The 26,434-nt window shown below is 47.4% G+C and overlaps 2 protein-coding genes and 1 pseudogene across 3 annotated transcripts in view; 2 read left to right on the forward strand and 1 right to left on the reverse strand.

Annotated features, from left to right (window-relative positions):
* Positions 1-1,732: 1,732 nt before the first annotated feature.
* Positions 1,733-9,081, reverse strand: SNU13 (small nuclear ribonucleoprotein 13). The gene is made up of 3 exons (XM_080658568.1): positions 8,947-9,081; positions 3,458-3,578; positions 1,733-2,654 (listed from the first exon to the last, which is right to left on the reverse strand). The coding sequence occupies exons 1-3, from the start codon at positions 8,947-8,949 to the stop codon at positions 2,392-2,394; spliced, it is 387 nt and encodes a 128-aa protein (XP_080514694.1). The 5' UTR covers positions 8,950-9,081; the 3' UTR covers positions 1,733-2,391.
* Positions 9,082-12,747: 3,666 nt separating this feature from the next.
* LOC308244337 (uncharacterized protein C22orf46-like) lies at positions 12,748-17,529 on the forward strand (annotated as a pseudogene). Its single transcript has 3 exons — positions 12,748-12,891; positions 14,418-14,839; positions 17,493-17,529. The product of its transcript is annotated as an uncharacterized protein C22orf46-like (transcript).
* Positions 17,530-22,395: 4,866 nt separating this feature from the next.
* The window catches only part of MEI1 (meiotic double-stranded break formation protein 1), a gene marked incomplete at its 5' end in the record, with an annotated part of 58,713 nt that continues 54,674 nt past the window's right edge, over positions 22,396-26,434 (forward strand). The window contains one exon of the mRNA XM_080660269.1: positions 22,396-22,533. Within this exon, the coding sequence (XP_080516395.1) occupies positions 22,396-22,533 (138 nt within the window). The remainder of the gene's footprint in view (positions 22,534-26,434) is intronic.

Consider the following 26,434-nt stretch of genomic DNA (forward strand, 5'->3'; position numbering starts at 1 on the left):
TACAGGCAAAATGGTCAACCTACTTCCTAAGTGGCTGGAGGGGGAGGACAGAGTTCCTTGTTTTCATGTCTAGGCTTTAGGAACTGGTCATTCTGTACGTTGGAGTACCTGTGTTGGGGTGCTGCTGCAGGTGCTAAGTTCTGGCTCTACTGAGGGCAATGATCAGAAGACAATCTGCTATCAGTTAAGGACAAGTTAAATAGAATGTCACAGTGCTGCAGGAAAGGCAGCCCGAGGTGGGGTAGCTGGGAAAGGCCCTCAAGTGACATTTGAGTGACTAGCCTGAGGAGAAAGCCACCCGTGTGGCCAAGGAACACCAAGCGCAAAGAATTTGAGGAGGAGGCTAGGGAGTGTTCCAGACACCAAACAGGAAGCACTGAGCAAAGACAGACACAGGATACACAGAGGCCAGCCGTTAGGAGCAGAAGAGCCACGGGTTATTTCAGGTGATCACACATTGACCCCTGCCCTTTGAAGGCCTACAAGGGAGCTGATACAACGGAGCAGACCAGGCACCAGGAATGAAGACCCCAGGAGCCCACTTCTTAGGGCTCTAATGGGTAAGCCTTCGTTTCCGTTTAGGTGGAGGTTAGATTTCTCAGTTCCCTCTGCCCCAGATTATTGCAGTCCTTTAGAGTATGACTTTAAAGACACATGACAAAAAAGTGCAAGAAAGAACTACCTCAAACTTCACCATCCACAAATAGAAAAATGCTGGGGGCCAGTGTGTGTATAAACACTGGAGCAGGCTGGGGAGGAGGGGGAGGGAGACTGGCCAGCAGGCACACAATAGGGTGGTTTCCAGGTTTGCTTCTTACTGGAGTGGGTACACTGGCCCATGCTGGCCAAGAGGAAACCAAATATAACCTATCCTCATTAATTTGACCGTTACAGGACTCAGTTATTGGTACTTTGTAAGAAAATGTCTCAAGCTGAGGTGGCAGGCTTTCAGGGTACTTGTCCTTTGATTAAAAAAAAAAAAATGAGGCAGGTGACATGGCAGTGGTTTCAGTCACCAATCCCAATCCCCCCTCAAGGGCTACTAGGAGCCCTAATTTTGCAACAGTGATTCTCAACCAGGAGTGACTTTGCCACCAGGGAACATTGGCAGTGTCTGGAGGGAGGAGTTAAATTGCCATGGACATCTAGTGGGTAAAGGCCAGGGATGCTGCTAAAAATCCTACAACATACAGGCAGCCTCTATCACAAGGATTATCCAGCCCCAAATTTTGAACTACCAGAAATCAGCTGGCAGGTAGTGATGGCTTTTGCCCAGCTTCTTGGTGGAAAGTTTGAGCAGCTAAAATACTAATAATGCTAAGCAGTTCTTCAAGTATTAGCTGGATACCTACCAAGAATGACACTTGAAGTTGTGGTATGAATATATTTCTTTACTAGGACTCTCACAACAATGACACATTAGCACTGTCCTTCTGACGTGATCAAGAACACAGGACATCTGATCCACATCGTGGCAGGACAGGAAATGGGTAAAGGCTCCCAGAGCTGATACCGTGTCCACTGAAGAAATCTATTCGCCAGAAAGGATGTTTCCTTGGACTCCATCTCCTCCGTTGTAGCTTCCAGGTCTCCAAGACTTGCCCAGAATCCTTCATTCCAGCACCAGTTGGCTCTTACTTTCTCTCGCCACTCCAGACTCCTTTAAGACCTAGGTCAACTGCTCCAGTCTCTCTAGCCCAGGCCAGTTTTGGAATCCTGCAGCACACATCTCTTTGGTATGCTGCTGTCCTGCCACCCTCAGGGGTACAATTGGGCGGTTGTTGGTGGTTTTTATTTTTTTTTTGGGGGGGGGGCAGGGGGGGGAGGAAATGGACATATCGTATTACCAAAAGCAAACGGTAGGGGTACATTAACAAATGACACTGGGTATATAACTAACAACCTCACAGGATACATACTTCTTCCCCAAATGATAATCCCCTAGAGAGCAAAGGAGCCCAGATCATGTATGGAATGGATCTGTATGCCACGCACAAGGGAGATCAAGTGGGCGATGTCTACTTCACCATGCCCGGTACACCGAAGGGAGTTAGTGCCTCAAAGCTGGAACCAGCTCTCTACCCTGGCTCTCCTGCCTTTGAATGGTGGCACCACTCTGCTTCCACCTGCTCTGGGCTTAGTTCATTTTTCAAAAGGGAGGAAAGATGGCGGAGGGAAAGTGGAAGAGGAGGTTTAGGGCAGGGGTGGGGTGGGTATAGGGATGACAATCTGTAAGACAAAACAAAAATAATTCAAAAATATAAAAAGATTTACTACTACAATATTTTATAACAATAGAACGTAGCTGGAAATCCTGCATGGTAACACGGACAATATGATACACAACCCCAGGGGGAGGAGGCGAGAGAGAGTATGGCAGAGGCCATCGGTTTAGACCAAGAGCCTTTCGATGGACTGCTGAATGGACTGGATCTGCTGCTTCAGCTGCGAGCCTTCTTTGATGGTGACAGAACAGGCAATGACAGGCCTGGAGACCCCGCAGGCCCGCCCCAGTGCCTGCTTGGAGCGCACAAACACGTAGGGTACGTTCTTGTCTTCACACAGCAGCGGGAGGTGCAAGATGATCTCCAGGGGCTCTGCGTCTGCAGCCATCACAATGAACTCAGAGATGCCTCTGTTAAGGGTTTTGGTGGCTGTGGAGAGAAGGACATGAGCCAATAGGTGATGTGGGGGTTGGGCAGGGAAGCCACAACAAAGCAATTTCCAAGGAAAGAAACAGATGCAAGAAAACTGGGCAAAACTCGCACGCATAAGCAAGTCTCTGTCCTGTAGTGGCCTTGGGAAGTGATAAGGGATTTACTGCCAATGGGTTATCCTAATGCCTTCCTCAAACCCATCAGTTCTGTCAGAGCACATCCTGAATCAGTCCACTTCTTTCCTCGCCTCTGTACCACATGTCCAAGTCACCACCATCTCTTGCCTGGTTGGTTGGAACAGCTTTCACACAAGCCCCGCCAGCATGAAGCAGAGTAGGCAGCACTTCTCAAACTCTGTGATCTGTGACAGTTTTACCATCTCACCCTGCCACGTGCAGTACTTCCGGCAAGCTCACATGCAACTCACCCAGGAAGCACACCACCACACAGCATCGTCCAAATGCTTATTCCTGACGGTTTACCTCTGTGGCCCAACGCTAGCACGCGGACCACACTCTGCATTAATGAAGTACTAGACAAGGGCACTAGACAAGGCTCTAGACTCGGCTCTCATTTCTCATTAGAAGGTGAAAGTGACAAAACATTAACAATTGGTGGATCTAAAAACAATTCTAAGTCCATTAACCTTTAGTATCTAATGTAAAAATGCTGTTCTTAGGTCCTCCCACTGGTCCCAATCAAGAGTATCCGGCCCTCTTTCTATATTGGAAACGCAGAGCAGGGACTCCTGACAGAGACAGGTGCCTTCAACATCCTCCCTGGAACTCTGGCTGCCTTACCCTCATTGGCTCCTTTTCGAAGCTGCTTGTAGTTACATGACTGCTGGACGAGGTCCAATAGTTTTTTGGTGAGGTGGGCATCTGCGAGAGGGTAGGCCTTCGGATTTACATCAGCCTCAGTCTATGGGGGTGAAATCAAAGCATCAGTGAAAATGAACCAGAAGTTGTTCCAGACAAGTCACAAAATAATCGACAACTGAGACACAATGGTCAGCTTCCCTGCTTCCTCACCCCCAAACACACTTAATAAATGACACTAGAGCCACACTGCCGTTTTTCAAAGTTGGGAGCACACTCCCATCTTAGAAAAACTGAATTAGGATTTAAACAAAAAGTTAACAATGACATAATCCAAAAATGTACACTAAAGGTCATATACTTTTTAAGCTTGCCTCTCTTTAGCTTAATGCTTGGTGATACCACAGCGAATGGATTATAACTGGGCTCCCATGGCTGTTTCCATGAGTCACATGGGGGTAATCTTTAAATTTAGATTTTTGTACTCCATACTATACTGTTTACTGAGTCAAAATTAAGATATAATTGCCCATCCAGTGTGGCTCATTGGGTTAAGTGTCATCCCATGGATACAGAAGTCACTGGTTTGGCCAAAACCGGTTTGGCTCAGTGGATAGAGCGTCAGCCTGCGGACTGAAGGGTCCCGGGTTCGATTCCGGTCAAGGGCATGTACCTTGGTTGCGGGCACATCCCCAGTGGGGGGTGTGCAGGAGGCAGCTGATCGATGTCTCTCTCTCATCGATGTTTCTAGCTCTCTATCCCTCTCCCTTCCTCTCTGTGAAATATCAATAAAATATATTTTAAAAAAAGAAAGAAGTCACTGGTTTGATTCCCAGTCAGGGCACATGCCCAGGTTGAAGGCTCAATCCCTAGCAGAGGATCTGCAGAAGGCAGCAGATTGATGATTCTCTCATCATTGATGTTTCCATCGCCCTCTCCCTTCCTCTCTGAAATCAATAAAAAATATATTTTAAAAGACTTTGATTCTAATACTAGATATTTAATATAAGCAATTATTAATTTTTGAAGTGTTACAGTGGCATTGCCATTGTTAAATCTTTATGTTGTAGATATACACTGTAATACAAATAGGTAAAATGATAGATCTTTGGAATATGCTTCAAAATAACCCATCCAGCCCTAACCGGTTTGGCTCAGTGGATAGAGCGTCAGCCTGCGGACTGAAGGGTCCCAGGTTCGATTCCGGTCAAGGGCATGTACCTTGGTTGCGGGCACATCCCCAGTGGGGGGTGTGCAGGAGGCAGCTGATCGATGTCTCTCTCTCATCGATGTTTCTAACTCTCTATCCCTCTCCCTTCCTCTCTGTAAAAAATCAATAAAATATATTTAAAAAAAAAAACAAAAAACAAAAAAACAAAATAACCCATCCAGGGAACCAACTGGGTGGGTTCTGCCCTACTCCATTCCTCCCACCTCATTCCCACCTGACCAGTTTAACCATTTTCACTTGTTTTCCCCGTGATGCTTTTTATAAACATATTATATCATATATGCAATCCAAATGCAGCCCCACATCACTATCTCATGCGTCCAGCTGTCTGCCAATGGCAGTCTGGGGACTGGACCTGGGCAGGCCACATGCAGCACCAGCAGCTGTAGGCAGTGACTTGTGGGTGATGGCCAGCTGGGAACACTCACAATTGCATCTGCCTTGGTGATCTTTTGAGACTGAAATGACCCATCCCTGGAAAGAGCAAGAAGTGATATCAAGGGCCAGATTTTACCGAGACACCTAGTCCTTAACACATGATCCCTGGATGATGAGCAATTAGGTGAGGGCTGAAGGCGTTACCTGAAGAAGTGGGTAAGAAAGGCATTATCTGTCTGATTTGTAGATTTGATATAATGTTAATCCCAGTAAAACACCTTTAGGATGCAGAATCTGTCAATCCATCACTAATATCTCTCTCTAGTGCCTTTAAATAAAGCTCTCTTTAAAAGCCTTATTACCTTTTATACTTATTCCTAGATACTTCAAATTAAGAAAATTCATTCATTGTATTTCTTAGTGTGCTAAGAGTTTTTCCTTTAATAAATAAATTGGTGTTGAATTCTATCAGATTTTTTGTACTGACTCAGGTAAATAAGACTTTTCTTTTTTAATCTTTACGGTTTTTCTAATGTTAAACCAATTTTGCATTCTTGAGATAAAAACAACTTAAGATTTTATTTTAGATCTACTAGCTAATGAACAGTAGTTTCTTTGAGGGATAATAAAAATGCTCTAAAATTCAATACATTGATGGTCACACAACTCTGTAAATACTAGTATATGAAACCCACTGAATTATATGTACTTTAATGAAGGTAACTTTATGGCATGTAAATTATCTCAATAAAGCTATTTAATAAACTAGGTCTAGAGATTTTGTTCAAGGTTAAAAAATTTTAGGTTAGGCCCTGGCCAGGTAGCTCAGTTGATTATTGAGTGTTATCTCCATACACCAAGATTGCAGTTTCAATCTCCAGTCAGGGCATATACAAGAATCAACTAATGAATGTATAGATGAGTGGAACAAACTGATGTCTCTCTCTTTCCCTTCCCTCTCTCTAAAGTCAATAAATAAAAAATAAAAGTATTTTGACTTCAGAGAGGAAGGGTGAGAGAGAGAGAAGCATCAATGATGACAATCATTAATGTGCTGCCTCCTGCACACCCCGCACTGGGGATTGAGTCTGCAACCCAGGCATGTGCTGTGACCGGGAATCAAACCCTGACCTCCTGGTTCAAAGATCTATGCTCAACCACTGAGCCACGCTGGCCAGGCTTGTTCTTTACCTACTTTCTTAGCTCTTTTCCCCCCAACATAAGCATTTTTATTTTTATTTTTATTTTTTTTTAAAGATATATTTTATTAATTTTTTACAGAGAGGAAGAGAGAGGAGAGGGATAGAGAGCTAGAAACATCGATGAGAGAGAAACATCGATCAGCTGCCTCCTGCACACCTCCCACTGGGGATGTGCCCGCAACCAAGGTACGTGCCCCTGACCGGAATCGAACCTGGGACCTTTCAGTCCGCAGGCCGACGCTCTATCCACTGAGCCAAACCGGTTTCGGCAAACATAAGCATTTTTAAAGATTTATTGGTTTTTAAAGAAAGGGAGAGAGGGAAGCTTTATCGATTTGTGGTCCACTCATTTATGAATTCATTGGTTGATTCTGGTGAATAGGGATGACGCTCTAACCAACTGAGCTACCCAGCCAGGGCTATACTTTGTAAAGGGTTAGCTAAACAAGTGAATGGGATCTTTTTTTAGAGAGAGGCTTTTTTAAAAATAATATATCTTTATTGATTTCAGAGAGGAAAGGAGAGGGAGAGTCAGAAACATCTATGATGAGAGAGAATCATTGATCAGCTGCCTCCTGCACATCCCCTACTGGGGATTAAGCCCGAAACCCAGGCATGTGCCCTTGACCAGAATCAAAACCAGAACCCTTCAGTCCGCAGGCTGATGCTCTATCCACTGAGCCAAACCAGCTAGGGCAGGGCTATATATTCTTTCCAAACACTTCATTGATTCCTAATTTATTTGTGTTTTTGTTGGGAGAATATGGTCTGTATTATTATCAATCTTTCAAAATTTGTTGACCTTGTTTTATGACCTAGTAAGTAGCCAAGCTTCATAAATGTTCCGTGCTTGAAAAGTGACTTTTATACTTGTCAGGGGCAGTATTTGCTACATTCACTATGATCACTAAACCAAGTTTACTTATAGTCTTGTTAAAACCCTCTATTTCCATACTGATGTTTTCACTTCATAATCTATAACAATTATACACTTAAATGCTGTATGATTGCATATTTGTCTATTTCTTCTTGCAATTTTATCATTTTCACATTTATCTTGTATTTTCTGGCCACTCTATCTTTACAGATCATTTCTTTCTGATGTTCATATAGGCTACACTACACTTTTTAAATTGGCATATCTTTTCCATTCTTTTACTTCAATCTGTCCTTCAACTGGAGCATTTAGTCTGTTTTTATATTTACTTAAGTATTGACTGGGTAAATTAAGTAAACACTGAATTCAAATCTTCCTTCTTTTTGTGCCTCAGATCAGTCCCACATGTTTATTTTTTCTTTCTTTTCTTCCTTTAGGTTAATTATTAATTTTTCTTCACTATTTTGCCCTCTACTAGTTTGGAGTGATATATCTTTTTTCTTTTGGTGCCTACCTGAGAAAGGATATTTGTCAAAATCTAATTCTCAACAACAATCACCACCTCCTAAACAATAAAGGACCCAAAACACTTGAATTCCAATCACTCAAAGTTACTTTTTAAAATGTCAGGTATTTCATTGTGATTTCCAACAACCCATCTCTGGAATTAAGCATTCTCAACTCTCAACAAACATCAAGTGCAAAAAAGGGGAGCCTGACCATCATCCAAGAGGAATCATCTTATCTGTCAACAATAACATGAGGTCAGCTCACCTTTAAAACCAAACTACCTATGTTATAAATAAATAGCAACAGAAATTTCTTAGTGTACTTACACATTCCTTCAAAACAAATTGTAATCCTCACCGGAGCACTTAGAGGAAAGGGGGTAGGGCGTGGCGGGGGTAGAAACATCGATGGGTTGCTTTCTGTCCGTGCACCGACAGGGGATCGAACCCGAAACCTTTTGGTGCACAGGACGACGCTCAACCAAATGAGCCACTCAGGCCGGGCACCATCTTTCCGTTTTGTAAAGGGTTAGCTAAACTAGTGAATGGGATCTTACCACTAGCTAGCTTTACCCCCTAGCTCCACCAGTTTGGCCTCCTGCACACCAGACAGCTCCACACTGGAACCGCACGTGTGCTACCAGGACCTCTGACTTCGGCGACCACAGCTTCGCAGGAGCCTCTATTGACTGTACTCCCAGCCAGGGCTCGGGTATCCTCCCCATTCCCCGCCCGAACGCCAAAGGCTCTTTGGGTCCCGGCGGCACGTGTAACTGGCGGCGAGCACTAGGCGCAGATCCTCCCTGGAACATCAGCCCTGGGAAGTGGGGTGCGGGAGGTGGATCTGAACCCAGGGAGTCCACACCATCCTCTAGAGACCCCTAATGGCCCAAATAAAAAAAGATGGAGCCAAGTTTTCTCATCCAACTTTCTACTCTCTCCCACGTGGGTTGGTCTCTTTCTCCCAGGTCGGACCATGCCCCCTCCGCTCACCAGAGGCCTTCGGCAGCGCGCACAGACGGCTGCACCCCCGATCACAACAGCTGGGACCCTAAGATTTTCGGGGCTCTGACCTCCAGCAGGGCTGTTGGGACCGCACGGCTGCCCTAGTTCAGACTCGGGGCCGGACGGCCAGGCTACGCAACTACCGGTCTCCCAGCCCCTCCCGGCCTGGCGGTCGAAGCCTCGCACGTTTTAAGCCCCCGCAGGGTAGTGAGTGAGCCGAACCCCCGGGGCGCCTGCTTCCCGGCCCTTCCTCCCGCGCACGCACTCACCATAGCTGCGGGTCCGCGGTCTCGCCTCTCCTCCAAACGCGCCGCCGACGTACGTCAGAGAAGGCGCGCTCCACTCCGCCGCAAAGTCCCACGGAAGTAGTAGAAATGGCCGCGCGTGCGGCAGGAAGCGGAAGTGATGTCACTGAAAGTGGGCGGGCCTCGCCCGCTAAAGAGCCAGGGGGAAGGGTTGTGTGGAATGGCCTCAATCCTGGGCTTGGGGCCTCATTTTGCTGTTTTTGTTTGATTTTTTTTTTTTTTACCATCATTCTACATTACAGGCAAAAACAAGTTAAACTTTAAAAAAAAATACACCAAAACAAAGAGCTTCAATGGTGTCATTATTCCATTGCCGGCTTATGTTTCAGCACATTCTTGTGTTTAAAATCATCTTTTTGACTCATCACTGGAGAGGGAAAGGTATGGGGATATTGATAAGTAATCCTAAATGTTTCCCTTCATATTCAGATATCTGTGTTAAGATTTCTGAAAGGGTGTGGAATCCACCAGAAATGGAATCAGTTGAGTAGGGAATTCGGGAAGGAGCAGGTTTGGGGGTGGGGGTTGAGATTCTGTCAGGTTGAGTTTGGAGATGTCCTAGGACAGCCATTTTTTCTGCCCAGCATACTGTTCTTTTCTCTATGCTTCTCCGACTCCCCATTATTTAAGGCTAGACTCAGGTCTCCCCACTTCCATCAGTCCTGTCTGATTCTTATGGCCCTTACTCATCGCTCTCCAACACGATGTCAGGCATATCTTAGGACCAATAAGGACTAGTTCCAGTTAATTCCTTTGGAAACCTAGAAGTAGAGGACTGGCAGGACCCTTAGGAATCATACAGCCCAGCCCCTTCATTTTACAGACACTGAGGCCCAGAGAGGGGAAGCTGCTTAACCACAATCACAGAGTGAGGCCGTGGCAGAGCCAGAACTGGACCTTGGCATTTTGGGCGATTAGCCTGGGTTAGTTTCACTAAATCTCATTGCCCTGCTTGAGATGAGTTGTGGCATTGGACAACAGATGGGTTTGAACTAGCTCCAGGACTGAGCATTCATTACAACAAAAATCCCTCCAGCAAACTTCACCTCATGCAAATCATATATGACTCTCAAAGAATACAATTTGTCTCCAAATTAAGAAATGTCTATTGATGGCTCCTCTTTAAGAGCAGAACCTGTGATATGGACTCTGCTCTTCACCTCTCTTGGGTCCTGTTTCTTGTTATCATATTAATTGGACCTATCACCCACCACTGCTGGGGGAATGAAACCTTGTTATTCCAGTTTAATAGATGTGTTCTTATCATTTGCTTTTTTATGTCTTTTATAACAATTTCTGCTTGTTATTTGGCCTACCTGATATCTTGGGCCATCATATTCCAGATCTGATAGGGACTTGATGTTTTCATGACCAAGAATAATGAGACCGTACATTTTACCTAATTAATCTGCTTCCCAACTATATGATTACTCAATTTCCATGTTCTCTCAGAACTAGCCCATCCTTTTGTATCTTGCTATTTCCCTCACTAGTAAGTTAATAAATGTTGACGTATGATCAGGATCAACTTGCCTTAGGAATTTGTCTGTTACCACACTTCTGTCCTTAAAAACCTAAATCCTTGCCATGGCTTATTAGACTCCTCTTCAGTACTCTGCCTCATCTGCATGTTATAGCCCCACCCACCTTCATATTTTTTGCTTTATTTTTTAAAAATATATTTTTATTGATTTCAGAGTGGAAAGGAGAGGGAGAGAGAGAGAGAGAGATAGAAACATCAATGAGGGAGAATCATTAATCAGTTGCCTCCTGCACACCCCACACTGGGGATTGAGCCCGCAACCTGCGCATATGCCCCGACCTGTTCATAGGTTGATGCTCAACCACTGAGCCATGCTGGCGGGGCCTCACCTTCATTTTCTACCCTGAGCCTAACCAATACCTCCAACCCCTTTCATCACCCTCTGTTGGGAGTGATGTGCTCCATAGTTCTGAGTAGCTAAGTCCTATTCACCATCTCTTCAGTGAAGCCTTCCTGATCACCCAGACCAGGCAATTTCCCCTATTAAGCAGACGCAGACCCACCAGCCCCCGGTACTTGCCATTTGTAGCACTCATTGACCTTGTCTTTAATGTCTGCACCTTTCCAACCACACAGAGCTCTGTGAGAGCAGGATTTGTAGCTGCTTTGGACGCTGTGGCTGCCTATCTTCTGGCACTATGCCTAGCCCAAAGGGAATGCTTGTTTCACTTAGGGATCTTTGGTAGCAAGCAACCAAAAGGAATTTGGGGAAATATTCTGTGGTGCAGCCCAGAGGTTCAGGGGGAGCTGATTGTGAGAACAGGACCATCCTACAGTCTCACTCCACTGGCAGGTCCTCTAGCCAGCGACCACCAAGAACACACCTATAGTGGTATTACTCATGGCAGAAAGGGAAAATGCACATGAGGAACTGTGGGACTTCTCAATAAAAGGGTGTTAGAAAAGACTTAAAGGATTTGGGCTTGTGTTAGATGATTTTAGGAGGCATTTGCTCTAGATTAGACACTATCAGGACGTAATCTTACAGTGGGGCATCATGATAAATTTTATCTACAAGGTGGAAGAAATGAACTGAGTCTAAAGCTGTAATTGGGAAAGTCATTCATATTAGCCAGGATAAGAGGAGGCTTGGTTATTTTTGCAGTTTCAACAATGCTCATGTTTTTGTCTACTAGTATGTTCAGACATGATTAAAGAGTGGTCTTTTTTTTGGTCTTGATTCTCACAGTTAGAGTGGCTTTGTCTGATATTGATGTTCTATGAAATTGCTTATGTTTAGCAGGAGAACACCAAGGCCCAATTATGAGTGTCAGGCTAGCTCCTAGCAACATCAAGGCCTAACTGGTAGAGCTGGGTCAGCTTCTAGCTGCCATGAGCTGCTTTTCTTTTTATCACCAGCTTCCTATTCCGACTTTGAATTTTTGTTCTTGATGTTTAGAGCCTTGGAAGAGAGAGCCCATTTGGCCAAAGTTAGGTCACTCCTCCACTCCTTGGCTGTCTTAGGTCTGTGAGAGAGTGCCAGTATAAACTGGGGTGACATTCAGCCAAGGTACGGTGAGTGGCATATTTGGTTTGTGAAATAGAGAAATACTTCCCAAATGGTTGGTAAATAGATGATCCCACTCTCCCAAGGCCCCACAGGCCACTTACAACCCAGGTATTAAAGAGTTAAGGCCTAGCCCATTTTGATTGGCTGATATCCCTGTCTGCGCTGTTATTTAACATTTTGAATATAATCTTTAGGTGAAAGATAGTAGCATTTATTCACGGTAGCATTTATTCTCCCATCAACACTGATCCTGAGATGGGAAAAGTAATTTGGGGTGGTGAAACAAAAACATATACGTTTAATACAGTGTTCATTAAGTGTTTGATATTGGATAGACATGGGCAAATGTATAAAAGTATCTAATAGGAAGAAAGAAATAAGCAGACTACAGGTTACATCACCCATCACCCATTGTCCATGGGGGAATTTATCTCTTCACTTCAAAGGACAAATTCTTTTTCCTCTTAATTCCTGTGGGCATTTCCCCCATGTTGCCCTTACCTGCACTGAACTCAGTCATGTTAGGGTAGCTCAGGTGCCAGGCTCAGCAGCTGGAGCTGAGGCTGGAGCTGAACTCAGGTTCCTTTGTGAGGTGTCCTCAGTGACAGAGGTGCTGTGAGGCAGGGGTCACCCCACCCCAACCTGGCTGGGATAGCCATACCAGTGCTGCCCTTCAGCTCCCTAATGCCACCTGCCTGACCTAACCCTTTTCATGTTGTTGCCACTGCTGGGCGCCTGTGCGGTGGTGGGGCCAGTCCAGGGCCCCGAGTGAGAGCCAGCGAGGGGTCTGCTCTCTGAGGATCAGAGCTGCAGGGACCCTCGGTGATGCGGCAACCTGCTTGCCCTCTGCCTCTTTGTGATCTAGCAGGTCCGGCACCATTGGCACCAAATCATCAGGACACCCCCCAGCATGAGGAATGTCATCAAGGTGAGGGGCCCCACATACCTCCTTCCTTAGCACCATGATTGTTTCAGTCCTTTGTCACCAAGAGCCTGTCCTATGGCTTGTGTACAGAGATGAATCACACTGGGGGACTCAGACTGGTCAGGGAGCATGTCATCCTGCCCCAACCCAGTAGGCATCCTGGGCTCCTCTCTTCCTCACTCCACATACTCAATCCATCCACAGGTCCCACGGGCTCTGCTTGCACCCCACATCTCAAACCTGATCACTCACCTGGACTTCCCCACCACTTCTCTCAGCCACAGGCAGTGCTCCACACAGCCAAGAGAATAGAATGTCCTTCTTTCTCTCTCTCTTTTTTTAAAAATTTAATCTAAGGAGAATACACACACACAGACTATAAGTGTATATAGGTCAGTGAACGTTCACAAACTGAACACATCCATGTGCAGCACCCAGGTTAAGAAATGGCCCTAATCGGTTTGGCTCAGTGGATAGAGCGTCGGCCTGCGGACTGAAGGGTCCCAGGTTCGATTCCGGTCAAGGGCATGTACCTTGGTTGCGGGCACATCCCCAGTAGGGAGTGTGCAGGAGGCAGCTGATTGATGTTTCTCTCTCATCGATGTTTCTAACTCTCTATCCTTTCCCCTTCCTCTCTGTAAAAAATCAATAAAATATATTTTTTTTTTTAAAAAGAAATGGACCATTACCAGCAGCCCAGAAACTTTTAGTTACAAGTGTGCTGATTTCTGATAGCACAGGCTGTTGTGGAACCATACAATAAGTTTTCTTTTGCACCCCGTTTATGCCTAACATTATGCTTAGGAGCTAGAACAAACTTTTACAAACAGATCATAGCACTTTGCCACTCAAAACCCAGGAATGTATCTTAAGGATACACTCCCCATCAAACTCAGGATAAAATCCAAACTCCTCACCCCAACTCCGAGGACAGCATGATCTGTCCCTCCATTTCCCTCTGACATCATCTCCCAGCATTTTCCTCATTACTCATCTCATTCTGGCCACAGAGCTTCCTTGCTGTTCTTGTGTACATGACCTTGTTCTGTCTTCAGGGCCTTGGCACTAGTATCTCCTGTGCCTACAATGCTCTTTCTTCAGATGTCACTTGGTTTGCTTCTCACTTCACTTAGGTCTCTAGTCAAATGCCACCACCTCTGAGAGATCTTCTGTGACTATCGTCTAATGGCGCTAACCCTACTCCCTTAATGCTTTTGTTTCCATCAGAACACTTTTCTATATCTGACATCACGCTGTATACTTGGCTATTGTCTCTCCATGGCTAGAAGATAGCTCCCAGGGGGGACTTTGTTTCGTTCATGCTGGTACCCCCACCATCTATTCTAGAATACTGCCTGGCCTGGAGCAAAAGGAATAAAGGGGATTACAATTCTCCTCTGTGAGGATTAGACGAGACAATGTGTGCAAGCATTTTGCTTCTCTGTTCTCGCCTACAGGTACCACCACAGAAGTGGGCCGTGCCCTCCATGAGACATGACCCTTGTTTTGGGCCGACCCCTAAATTATTCTTCAGTTCTGGCAAGTTCAGGGCCCTGGATGCTCATGTGCAGCAATGGGCACAAAAGAAGAGATGGGAATACTGGAGGAGCCTCCGCGAACCAGGGGCTCAGTACCTGCTCTCTTGGCAGCACCCATGTCAGTGTCCACGCTGGGATTCCCACACCCCTTCGGAGACGAACTTTTGTACCACCTGCTTTTCAAGCACCTGTATGCTCCCTCAGGACAGTTCTTGGGGTACATGGCAGGTACCCTGGTGTCTCAGTGATAAGCACCCTCACCTGATTCGCAAGCCACCGCTCCCTGACCTGGACATGTATCATCAAAGGATGGAGCAACCGCTGGTCCACTCCCAGGAAGAGTTAGTGCCATTGGAGCCTGTTGTCAGCATGGGGTCCCATTCCACCGCCATGACTTTAACCACTGCTCTCCCACACCTCCCTTCATCTCAGAGGCTGCAGTTCTGCTCTGGAGAGTTCCTGCCTTTCCCTTTCAACCAACAAGTGGGACTACCCACCTGGAAGTCCTGGGACTGTCCACAAGAGGCCTGGACACCAGGGAGTGAAAACCCAATACTAAGCAGAGAGAATATTAGAGAGACCCAGGCTCCAGAGTGGGCAAAGGAGAGAGAGAGCAGCCGGGGGGATGCCTGGGAGATGGAGGCATCTGGAAGGGAACTCCTAATAAACTTTGGGATGAAGAACAATGAAGAAACTACGGTCCTGGCGGGGAAAGGCCAGAGACTAGTGACAAGTAAAACTGGTGGAGAGAACCTGACAGCAGGGTGGGAGAACTGGGACCACCTGGGAGTTGAGAATAGAGCCCAAACGCAGGAGCCAGGGAAGAGAAACCAGAGGGAGGCTGGAGGGGAGATTCTTCCGGAAACCCAGGCACATAAAGCAGAGAACCAGGGACAGTCAAGATATAAAGTTGACGCAGAGACCCAGACCCAAGGATTGGGGAAGCAGGGCCAGACTGGAAGTGAGAATGGTGAGGAGTTCCAGGTGCCACAGAGGGGAAAACAAGAGCAGATCAGAGGTGATACTGGTACAGAAATCCAGGCAGAAGAGAGGAGAAACAAGGACCAGGTTGGAGTTGAGAATGTTGTGCAAACCCAGATATGTGGGAGGGAGAACCTGGGAGAAGCAAAACAAGCAGATGGTGTAGAGATCCAGGTAGTGGGGTGGGGAGAGCAGGAATGTGATGAAAGTGAGCATGTTACAGAAACCCAGACACCAGAGTGGGGAAAGCAGGATCAGGGTAAAAGTGAGACAGCGCGGGGAGAGATCCAGAAACAACTAAGACATGAATTGCAAGTGGGGTGGAGTGGGCAAGGCCGGAGAAGAGGCAAGGATGCTGGGGAAGCCCAGACACCTAAAAAGAAGAACCTCAGGGAGATAAGAGGGGAAGATTGGGTCGTGATCCAGATAGTATGGTGGGAAGACCAGAAACCTGTGGCAAGTGCGATTGACAGAGAATTTGAGATACCATGTTGGGGGAATCAGGGCCAGATTGGAGCTGAATGTAGAACAGAAATGCAGGCACCAAAGAAGGGAGACCAGAGAAAGGACAGAGAGGAGGATGGCATAAATACCCTGGCACCTGAGGTAGAGAACCAGGGACAGATAAGAGATGAAATTCATGTAGACACCCATCCACCAGACAGGAGGAACCAAGAGCCATTTGGAGATGAGATTAGTATAGACATTCATTTGCCAGAGATGGATAACATGAGAGGGGTTAAAGGTGAAGATAATAAAGAGACCCAGGAACTTGGGGAAGAAAACCAAGGTCAGTTATGCAATGAAATTAATGGAAAATTTCATACACCAACATGGAAGAATCAGGAACACATTAAAAGCAAGGATGCTGCAAATACCCAGGCATCTGATGCACAGAACTGGGGAGCATTAACAAATGACATTGATGGAGAAACTCATTCAGCAGAATGGAGGAAAGAGGAGCAGGCTGGAGGTGAGAATGGCACAGAAATTCCAACCCCAGAGAAGAGAAACCAAAGAGAACCTGGAGGTGTAGAGACCCAGAGACCTGAAAGAGAGAACTCGGAACAGTTAGATCATGAAATTGGAGAGAACCCGTCATCAGGGAGGAGGAACTGGGAGCAGAGTGGAGGAAAGAATGATGCAAACAATCAGACATTGGAGAAGAGAAACCAGAGAGAGGTTGGAAGCGAAGATGATAGAAAGATCCAGAGACTTAGAGGCGTGAGCCAGAGACGGTTAAAAAGTAAAGTTAATGGAAAGACCTGTACATCAGAGTGCAAAAACCAGGAGCAGATTGGAGAGGAGCATGGTGCAGAAATGCAAACACAAGGAAAGAGAAATCTGCGAGGGACCACAGGTGGTGATGGTAGAGAGACCCAGACACAGTTAAGAAGTCATATTGATGGGAAGGTCCAGATACCAGGGGAAGAGAACCAGGAAAAGGGTAGAGATGAGGATGCTGCAGAAATCTGGGATGCAGGGAGCCAGAGAAAGCGCAGAGCAGCGGATGCTGGAGAACCTGGAGTTCCAAGCGGAGGAATCAAGGACCAGGTCAGAGAACGGGACGCTGCTAAAGGCAATCTCCGAGTTGACTGTTATGGGGACGAGGGGCTCCCAGTCCTCACTGGCTCTGGGTATGGGGCCCTGGGCCAGGAACAAGTCGTGGCCTCTGCCACCTGTCCTGAGATGAAGCCGCTACCACACCAGGCTGAACTCTTCTTGCTCTCCAGTGGGGAGGGAAAGCATTTGGCCAGCCAGAACATGGCCCCTGCCAGGAAGCACAGGGTGGGCATCAGTCCAGCCTCCCTGCGGGCCCCGTCTAAACCCCCGAGAAGCCGACAAAGGGACAAAAGAGTGGATGCGAGTCTGGCTTGGCAGCTCCAGAACCCACAGTCTCTGCCTGTTTCCCTGAACCTGCCTTCTTCCTGCCCCTCTGACTCATGTGGCCAAACCCCCCAAGATGCCACAGCTCTGGTGGCTGTTCCCACTGCCCTCACTGTCCTGCCCAAGGGGCCAGTCCTCACGAAGAGCCAGCAACGACGCCTAGAGGCCCTCATGCTGCGGAGGATTGAACACCTGAAGTGGGGCTTCCCCCAGCAGGTCCTGGAATCCCATTTGCTCTTTAACTCAATAGATCCCTGCCCGCTGCCCTTTCCTGGGGGGCAGCTCCCTGGATTACACACAGCCTGTGAGCTCCAACAGCAGCAGGAAAGGCTTTGTGAGGCTCAGGGCTCCAGGCCAGGCCTTAAGTCCCCTGAGCAGTCCCAGGGGGTTCAACCCCCAGCAAGAAAAAGCTCAAAACTTTCTACACAGGCCAGAGCTCTGGAGAAGTGTGAGCCACAGGGATCAGAGCCCAAGGGCATTTCCATCCGGCTCCCCGAGCCTTTGAGCGGCAGTCCACCGGGGGGCTCTAGAGAAAGACAGGCTGTCCAAGAGGAGGCGGCTCCTAGGGCGGAGCCTCCTGCTCCCAGGAGCCCTAGGCCCGCAGCAGAGTCTGGGAACCGGACCAGCCAGGAAAGCGTTGGAGATCCTTCCGGTGAGAATAGCAGCAACAGGAAAATGGTCAGGCCAGGAGTCTCCCAGATGGCAGAGAGGGCTCCCAGCAGAGTGAGAACCTCGTACTCCAGGGCAGGCCATGAGCACCGGCGGAAGAGCGTGTCCCAGGAGGTCTCTAAGCACCCCAGACCCCAGTGTCAGCAGCCCACACACCAGCGGAGAGAAAGCCTGGAGGGCAGAGGGGCTGAGCTGCAGCCTTGCCCCTGCTCCAGAGACACCTCCAGCTTTAAGGGGAGTCTCCACGCTGCCGCAAGGAGTCTGAGCATAAACTGTCTCAGTGAGACATCGTGGGCCCCACACCTGGCCAAGCCCCAGCACTCAGCCCCCAACCTGAACCTGAGGGGTGCCGATCCTGCCCTGCTTCCCGAAGTGGGTGACCCACATGGAAGGGAGAACAGCATCGGGGTCCACACTTCTTCCAAGAGGGACCTTCAGCCACCAGGTCCCTGCTGTGCTAGTGCTGCTCTTCCCAAGACAGAGAGCCTCCAGGGTCAAGGGGAACCTGAACACCCAAACGGGGCGCCACGGCATCCAGCAGCCTCCAAAAAGCTCGACTTTTTAAAGCACGTGCGGTGTTTTCTGCCCCGGCATTGCTTTAGAAAATAGGCTGCAGGGCCCAGCGTCTTCAGGACACGTCGGAGAAGGCATGAGAGCGGCCTGTTCGCCCCCCAAAGCCTCTAATAAAATTGGTTACTTGGAACCGGTAGGGCTCTGATTTTCTAAGTGCCCCCTTTTGGGGTTTGGGATACTTTGTGGGTGGGGTAGAAGCCACTTCTACTCTAAGGTTTTAAAGGTTTGGGGAATGTGGGTCAGCCCAATGTCATCTCCCAACTGTTCCCCTCCCCAGCTCCTCGCAGTAGGGTTTACGGAGGTTTCTACCCTGGTTCTGTCTTGCCCTATTCCATGCTAATTGTGGTCGAGATAAAATGCTCAGACAGCCAAAACCGGTTTGGCTCAGTGGATAGAGCGTCGGCCTGCAGACTGAAAGGTCCCAGGTTCGATTCCGGTCAAGGGCACTTAACTTGGTTGCGGGCACATCCCCGGTAGGAGGTGTGCAGGAGGCAGCTGGTCGATGTTTCTCTCTCATCGATGTTTCTAACTCTCTATCCCTCTTCCTTCCTCTCTGTAAAAAATCAATAAAATATATTTAAAAAAAAATGCTCAGACAGCCTCAGCTGCTTGCGGGGAGGGTTAGTGCTCTGCGGTGGAGAGGAGTAGTCACGACCTTTTGGTCACAAGAAAGGGGGCTGATCCCTGGGCACCTCCCGGCTGGGATTCTGCTGCCCATGAGCCGACTCCACAGAAAAACCATCCCCACCTCTCCAATTCTCAAGCACTGCCAACCATCATTACTTGTTGCGTTGCCTGGCCCACCTGTGGGACATCCTGGAGCTATTTGTTTGAATCAAGAGTAAAACTTCGGAGCCAAAGGTTCTGGTTGATTCAGTTTCTAGTGAGAGCTTTCTTCTGGCTTGTAAATGGTCACCTTCCCACTATGTTCTCACACATCCTCACATGCACTTTCCTTGGTGCATGTACATGGAGAAGTTGAGATATCTGTTTCTCTTCCTCCTCTTCTTCTTCTTTCTTTTTTTTGTGTGATATCCTATATAATAAAAGGCTAATATGCAAGTTGTCCCCTCGGGAGTTTGACCGACCGGGAATTCGACCGCTCACTATGATGTGCGCTGACCACCAGGGGGAGGTGCGGAACGAAGGAAGGCCCCAGCTGGCAGCTGGCAGCCAGTGGAAGGAAGGCCCCAATCGATGCTGATAGCCAGCCAGGCCTAGGGACCCTACCTGTGCACGAATTTCATGCACTGGGTCTCTAGAATATATATATTTTTGCCCTGGCTGGTTTGGCTCAGTGGATAGAGCGTCGGCCTGCAGACTGAAGGGTCCAGGGTTCGATTCCAGTCAGGGGCATGTACTTTGGTTGCGGGCACATCCCCAGTGGGGGGTGTGCAGGAGGCAGCTGATCGATGTTTCTCTCTCATCGATGTTTCTGACTCTCTATCCCTCTCCCTTCCTCTCTGTAAAAAATCAATAAAATAAAAAAAAATATATATATATATATATTATTGATTTCAGAGAGGAAGGGAGAGGGAGAGAGAGAGAGAAAAACATCAATGATGAGAGAGAATCATCGATTGGCTGCCTCCTGCGTGGGATCTAGCCTGCAACTCAGGCATGTGCCCTTGACCAGAATTGAACCCAGGACCCTTCAGTCCACAGGCCGACACTCTATCCACTGCGACAAACCATCTAGGGCTCTCTTTCTCATCTCATAGGGCTACTAATCCTATTGGATTTGGGCTCTACCCTTATCACCTCCTTTAACCTTAATTACCTCCTAAAGTTACATTAAATGTTAATGCTTCAACATCTGAATTTGGGGTGCACAATTCATCCACTGTGGATATGGAGATGTCTTTTTGAGGCTCACCATTCAACCCATTACTTGGGACAGTTTGTTATGCATCGATAGATATATGCTCTATTGTAATAATTTATTTATCTGTTTCCTTGACTGGACTTCCAGTTCCTTGAGGACAAGGACTGTCTCTTATTCACTTAAAAAAAATCCTCACTCAAGGATATGTTTATTGATTTTATTGAGAGAGATAGAGAGAGAGAGAGAGAGAGAGAGAGAGAGAGAGAAACACTGATGGGTTGCCTGTCATATAGGTCCTGAAACCCAGGTATGTGTCCTGACCAGGAATGGAACCTGAAACCTTTTGGTGCACAGGACGATGCTTCAACCAACTGAGCCACCTGGCTGGGACATCTCTTGTTCATTTAAAAAACATTTTTATTGACTTTTAGAGAGAGAGTAAAGGAGAGAAATAGAAAGATAGAAACAATGATGAGCCCTAGCCGGTTTGGCTCAGTGGATAGAGCGTCGGCCTGGGGACTGAAGGGTCCCAGGTTTGATTCCGGTCAAGGGCATGTACCTTGGTTGCAGGCACATCCCCAGTAGGGAGTGTGTGGGAGGCAGCTGATCGATGTTTGTCTCTCATCGAGTTTCTAACTCTCTATCCTTCTCCCTTCCTCTCTGTAAAAAATCAATAAAATATATTAAAAAAAAAAAAAGAAATATTGATGAGTTGCTTCCCGCACGTCCTCTATTGGGGATCAAGGCCGAAACCCGGGCAAGTGCCCTGACTGGAAATCAAACCAGTGACCTCTTGGTTCACGGGCTCAACCACTAAGCCACACCAGCCAGGCTCTTGTTCACTTTTGAGTCCTCTAAATCCTACCACAGTTCCTGGCTCAAATTTTTGTCAAAAATAATACACACTTGTTAAACATATGTAAATAATATATATTGATATGGAAGATGTACGTGACATATTTTGCTCTGAGAAAGCAGTTTAGAACCTTTGTATGTTGTAAAAATGTATAGAAAAAGACTGGGAAAATATATCAAAATATTTTTTATTTTCTTCATTGAACATGTATTACTACTATACATGTGTTGAATGTTTTTTGTTTGCTTATTTTACATACGTGAATACTATATAATTATGCACCTTTTGTACACTTAACATTTTTTTTTTAAATATATTTTTATTGATATTTTACAGAGAGGAAGGGAGAGGGATAGAGAGCTAGAAACATCGATGAGAGAGAAACATCGATCAGCTGCCTCCTGCACACCCCCCACTGGGGATGTGCCCGCAACCAAGGTACATGCCCTTGACCGGAATCGAACCCGGGACCCTTCAGTCCGCAGGCGGAGGCTCTAACCACTGAACAAAACTGGCTAGGGCTGCTGAGTATTTTGATGCTAAATAAATCCTAGATTGATGGGTTGTTCATTTATTTAACAATAAATTTTTCTTCTTCAGTGTGCCTGGTGTGCTCACAAAGTCTCCAGTGTGGTGGAGCCCTTTGTGAGAGGACATTTTGAGGGGAACGTCTTGCATTTTAGAGCAAGATGTCACGTAAATTTAAAATAATCATACTAATAGTGTTTAGATAAAAATACCTGAGATCGTTCATTTAATTTTTGTTTTGTTTTGGTTTTTTTTTGGTTGTGTGGAAGGAGACAATGTTAATCAGCTTAACAATAACCCACAAGTTCATTTAACTTGTTAATAGACATAGATTGCTTCCTTTTCCCAGGTAATGACAGCTTTTTTATTTCTTTAAAAATACTTTTCCACCTTCAATGTGATGAAGATTGCAGACCACGGGAGGGAGTGTTTGGCTCAGTGGCGCACGCTCTAGTCCTTGCGCAGGCGCATTACACTCACCGCCCGCCCCCGCCCCCGCCCCCGCAGGGCTCTTTCCTGTGCGCTTGCGCGCAAGTTGCGCGGGGAAAACGTGTTGCGGCCGCCGCGTGAGCGCAGAGATGGCTGTGAGGGATGAAGAGGCGGTGCTGCTCTTCAAGAGGGCGCACTACCAGCACGACCCGCGCTGGCTGCTGCCCGCGTCCCCACGCCTCTGCCTGGCCTGCGTGCTGGAGCTGCTGCCGGAGCCCGGGGTGTCGGTGCGCGCCCCCCCTCCCCCCCTCTCGGTCGCCAGAGCCGCCTTCTTCCCTGCACCCCCTCAGCCCCAGCCCCCCTCAGGCCCCGTTCCAGACTCTGTGCCCCAGTGGGCTTGTCCTGTGCGCGGTAAACCCGGGCCCCCGGGACGCCAGCGAGACTCCCAGGCGCACCTCCCGCCTGCCCTTCCCCTCCGCTCTCCAGCTGCCCTGCCATGGGCCGACCTCTCCACTTCGCCAGGCTTTGGCCTTAGCTCAGGCTTCCTCCTTTGCAGTCGCCCGCTCCCCCTGGGGCCAGGCGCACACGCACTGGGGGCCCTTTTTTTCCTTCCCATTCCTGAGGGTGGAAATGTGCAGGGGAGGGCTGCCTGGGTCTCTGCGGTGGCAGGAGCGACAGGTGGCAGTTACAGCCAGGCAGAAGTGGGGTGAAGGGGAAGACTTCGAAGAGCTGGCAGAAGCATGGATGCTGTTCCTCGGTGCTTACCCACCGTTGCCCTGAGTTTTGCGGTCCACGGAGTCATCCCAGGAGAGTTTGGGAGGTCACTTCTTGCCCACAGTCAGGGGGGAGGATGAGGGGTGGCAGGGAATTCATGTCTTGGGTGCAGGGAGGGGCTATTCCGTGGTCCTCAAAATTTTCATCTCAGAGTGCCTTTACACTTTTAAAAAAAGTGTTGAGGACCCCAAAGAGCTTTTGTTTATGTGGGTTATAGCCACTGATATATATCTTACATAATAAAAGGCTAATATGCAAACCAACTGAACAGCAGAACAACTGGTCGCTGTGACATGCACTGACCACCAGGGGGCATATGCTCAATGCAGGAGCTGCCCCCTGGTGGTCAGTATGCTCCCACAGGGGGAGTGCCGCTCAACCAGAAGCCCGGCTTATGGCTGGCGAGCGCAACGGCAGTGCTAAGGATGTCTGACTGCTGGCTTAGGCCTGTCAGACATCCCCTGAGGGCTCCCAACTGCGAGAGGGTGCAGTCCAGGCTGAGGGACCCCCCCTCCGAGTGCACAAATTTCATGCACTGGACCTCTAGTGTGTGTGTGTGTGTATTAGTATATACATATATTTTTTTTATTGATTTCAGAGAGGAAGGGAGAGAGAGGAACATCAATGAGGAGAGAGAATCATTGATTGGCTGCCTCCTGTGCGCCCCACACTGGGGATGGAGCCTTAAACCCAGGCGTGTGCCCTGACGGGGGATGGAACCGCGACCTCCTGGTTCATAGGTTGACGCTCAACCACAGAGCCACACCAGAGGGTGCCACTGATATTTACTGTACTAGAAATCAAAACAAAATTTTAAAATATTAATTTACTTAAAAACAATAGTAAATCTATTTCATATTAACATAATTCTTTTTATTCTGGCAAAAATACGTAACCTGAAATTTACCGTTTTGCCATTTTAAGTGTATAATGTGTAAGTACTGTAATTTAAAAAGTGGAAAATAACTGTATTTTCCAAAACAAAAAAGATAGTGAAGAGTACTGGCTTTGTTTTACATTTTTGCAAGTGTCTTTAATGGCCGGCTTATTTACTTATTTGGCAGTAAATTAGCTGGATTTTCATATATGCATTTAATCTGTTATCACAGGTTGTGTAATGTTTGAAAAGCTTCACCATACCCTTGTGAGAGAATAGGAGTGAAAAAGGCAAATAGCATCTTAGTATCATATGAAATAATTTTGATCTCATGGATCCCCTGGAAGGGTTTTGGGCATCCTCAGGGTCCCCAGACTACAGTGAGAACTGCTGAGCTCGCTGATAACATCTGAGAGATCACTGAGGCCAGAGTTCTCAGGTTGTCATTCTTGGGCAGTGAGTGAATCAGAGATACAGAGATGAATAAGACAGTGCGGTAGGGGAGAAAATAAGAGCACATTACTGGGAATTTCAAAGATGGACATAGCTGGTCAAGTGCTGTGTGGGATAAGGAGGGGGATTAGGGAAGGTTTTTTTTTTTTTTTTTTTTAGAGGAGGAAGCATTTGAATTAGGCTTGAGAAGATGGGTAAGATTTGGACCAGAAGAGATGGGGGATCTTATCCCAGGAGGTAGGTATTAATTAGCAAGGATGAGTTTGGGGAAGTAGAATGTTTGAAGGAAAGTTGAGGTTGCATAACCAGGTTACACTCAATTCCTTGAAGAGTTTGAATCCAAGCTAAGGTGCTTGGACTAAATCAGATTGTGAGGTGAAGGAGAGTCATTGAGATTTTTTGGAGTGACTCATTTAGAGCGCTAGCTTAATGTATTATGTAGGAGTTATTGGTGAAGGAAAACAGATTTGCAATAGCATAGGTTAGACTCTCGATTCCAATAATTACAGGCTGTTGTTGTTCCTTGTGATTAAGCCCCTATCCCAGTGGTCGGCAAACTCATTAGTCAACAGAGCCGCAGTTTGCCCACCACTGGGTTAGAGGCAATAAGAGATGCAACTTCACCTTTTATTTTTATTTTATTTTATTTATTTATTTTTTAATATATTTTATTGATATTTCACAGAGAGGAAGGGAGAGGGATAGAGAGCTAGAAACACCGATGAGAGAGAAACATCGATCAGCTGCCTCCTGCACACCTCCCACTGGGGATGTGCCCGCAACCAAGGTACATGCCCTTGACCGGAATCGAACCCGGGACCTTTCAGTCCGTAGGTTGACGCTCTATCCACTGAGCCAAACCGGTTTTGGCAACAACTTCACCTTTTAAAAAAAACACTTTTATTGATTTCAGAGAGGAAGGGAGAGGGAGAGATAGATAAAAACATCAATAATGAGAGGGAATCATTGATTGGCTGCCTCCTGCATGCAACCTGGGCATGTGCCCTTGGCTGGAATCGAACCCAGGACCCTTCAGTCTGCAGGCTGACACTCCATCCACTGAGCCAAACCTCCAGGGCCAACCTCACCTTTAACAAACACACTTTTCTTACCTTCACCTCTCACCAGTTGAAAGGGTGATGTAGTCAGTTGTACCCATGTTCCTGTTCTATCCCCTTTTTGACCCAACTTTTGCTATGATATTGAGCACTTTGCACAGCTACTAGGCGAATTGAGTGTGAAGATTTATGTCTATGTTGAATGGAAGGATGCATTTTCTCTACCTACCTCTGAAAGGTTCATGAAGGATCCCCACCCCCTCCCCCCGCCCCGTATCACTCTGCTGGGCTGTTGAAGTGGAAAGAGCTCTGACAAGATCTGGTTGGAGACTTAGATTTGAGGCCTTGGGAAAGTCTCTGAGCTTCAGTTATCTCCAAAATGGCTACAATGATACCTGCTTCTGCTTGCTTCGCTAACTAACTTGTTAGGCTTAAATGAGCAAGTAGGAAAAAGAGTGATTTGTGAACAGCAAAGTGCTATGTAAACACAGGGTATTGGGAACCTTAGCTCATGTACAATCCTCTGTATGAACACCTGGGTTCCTGTGTGTAAATGATACCCTTTTCCATACTCCCTTCAGGGAATTTGATCTTACCATAAATTAGATGACCCTTCCAGGATCGTCTTGTAATTATGTTTGTACTAGAGGCCTGGTGCATGAAAATTCATGCACTGGAGCGGGGAGTCCCTCAGCCCAGCCTGCCCCCTCTCACAGTCTGGGAGCCCGCAGGGGCGGGAGACGACCCAGTGATCAGGGGAAGGCAACTGCCAATCACATCTCTGCTGCTGCCACTGCCGGCAGCGCAAGCCTCAGCTGGCCATGGTTACCTGAGCCTCGGGTGGCCCTGGGCTGCTGGGGGGCTGAGGGGACTGGGGGACTCCAGAGGAAGGCGTGTGGAGTGGCCGGGCCATGCACCAGCCTCCCGGGCGGGGCTGAGGGGACTGGGCACTGCCATCTTTGAGGGCGTGGCAGTCAATTAGCATATCCCCTCCTTATTGGCTGTGGGTGCTGCCATCTTTGAGGG

The sequence above is a fragment of the Plecotus auritus genome, assembly GCF_963455305.1.
Source record: "Plecotus auritus genome assembly, chromosome: 3".
Lineage (NCBI taxonomy): Eukaryota > Metazoa > Chordata > Mammalia > Chiroptera > Vespertilionidae > Plecotus > Plecotus auritus.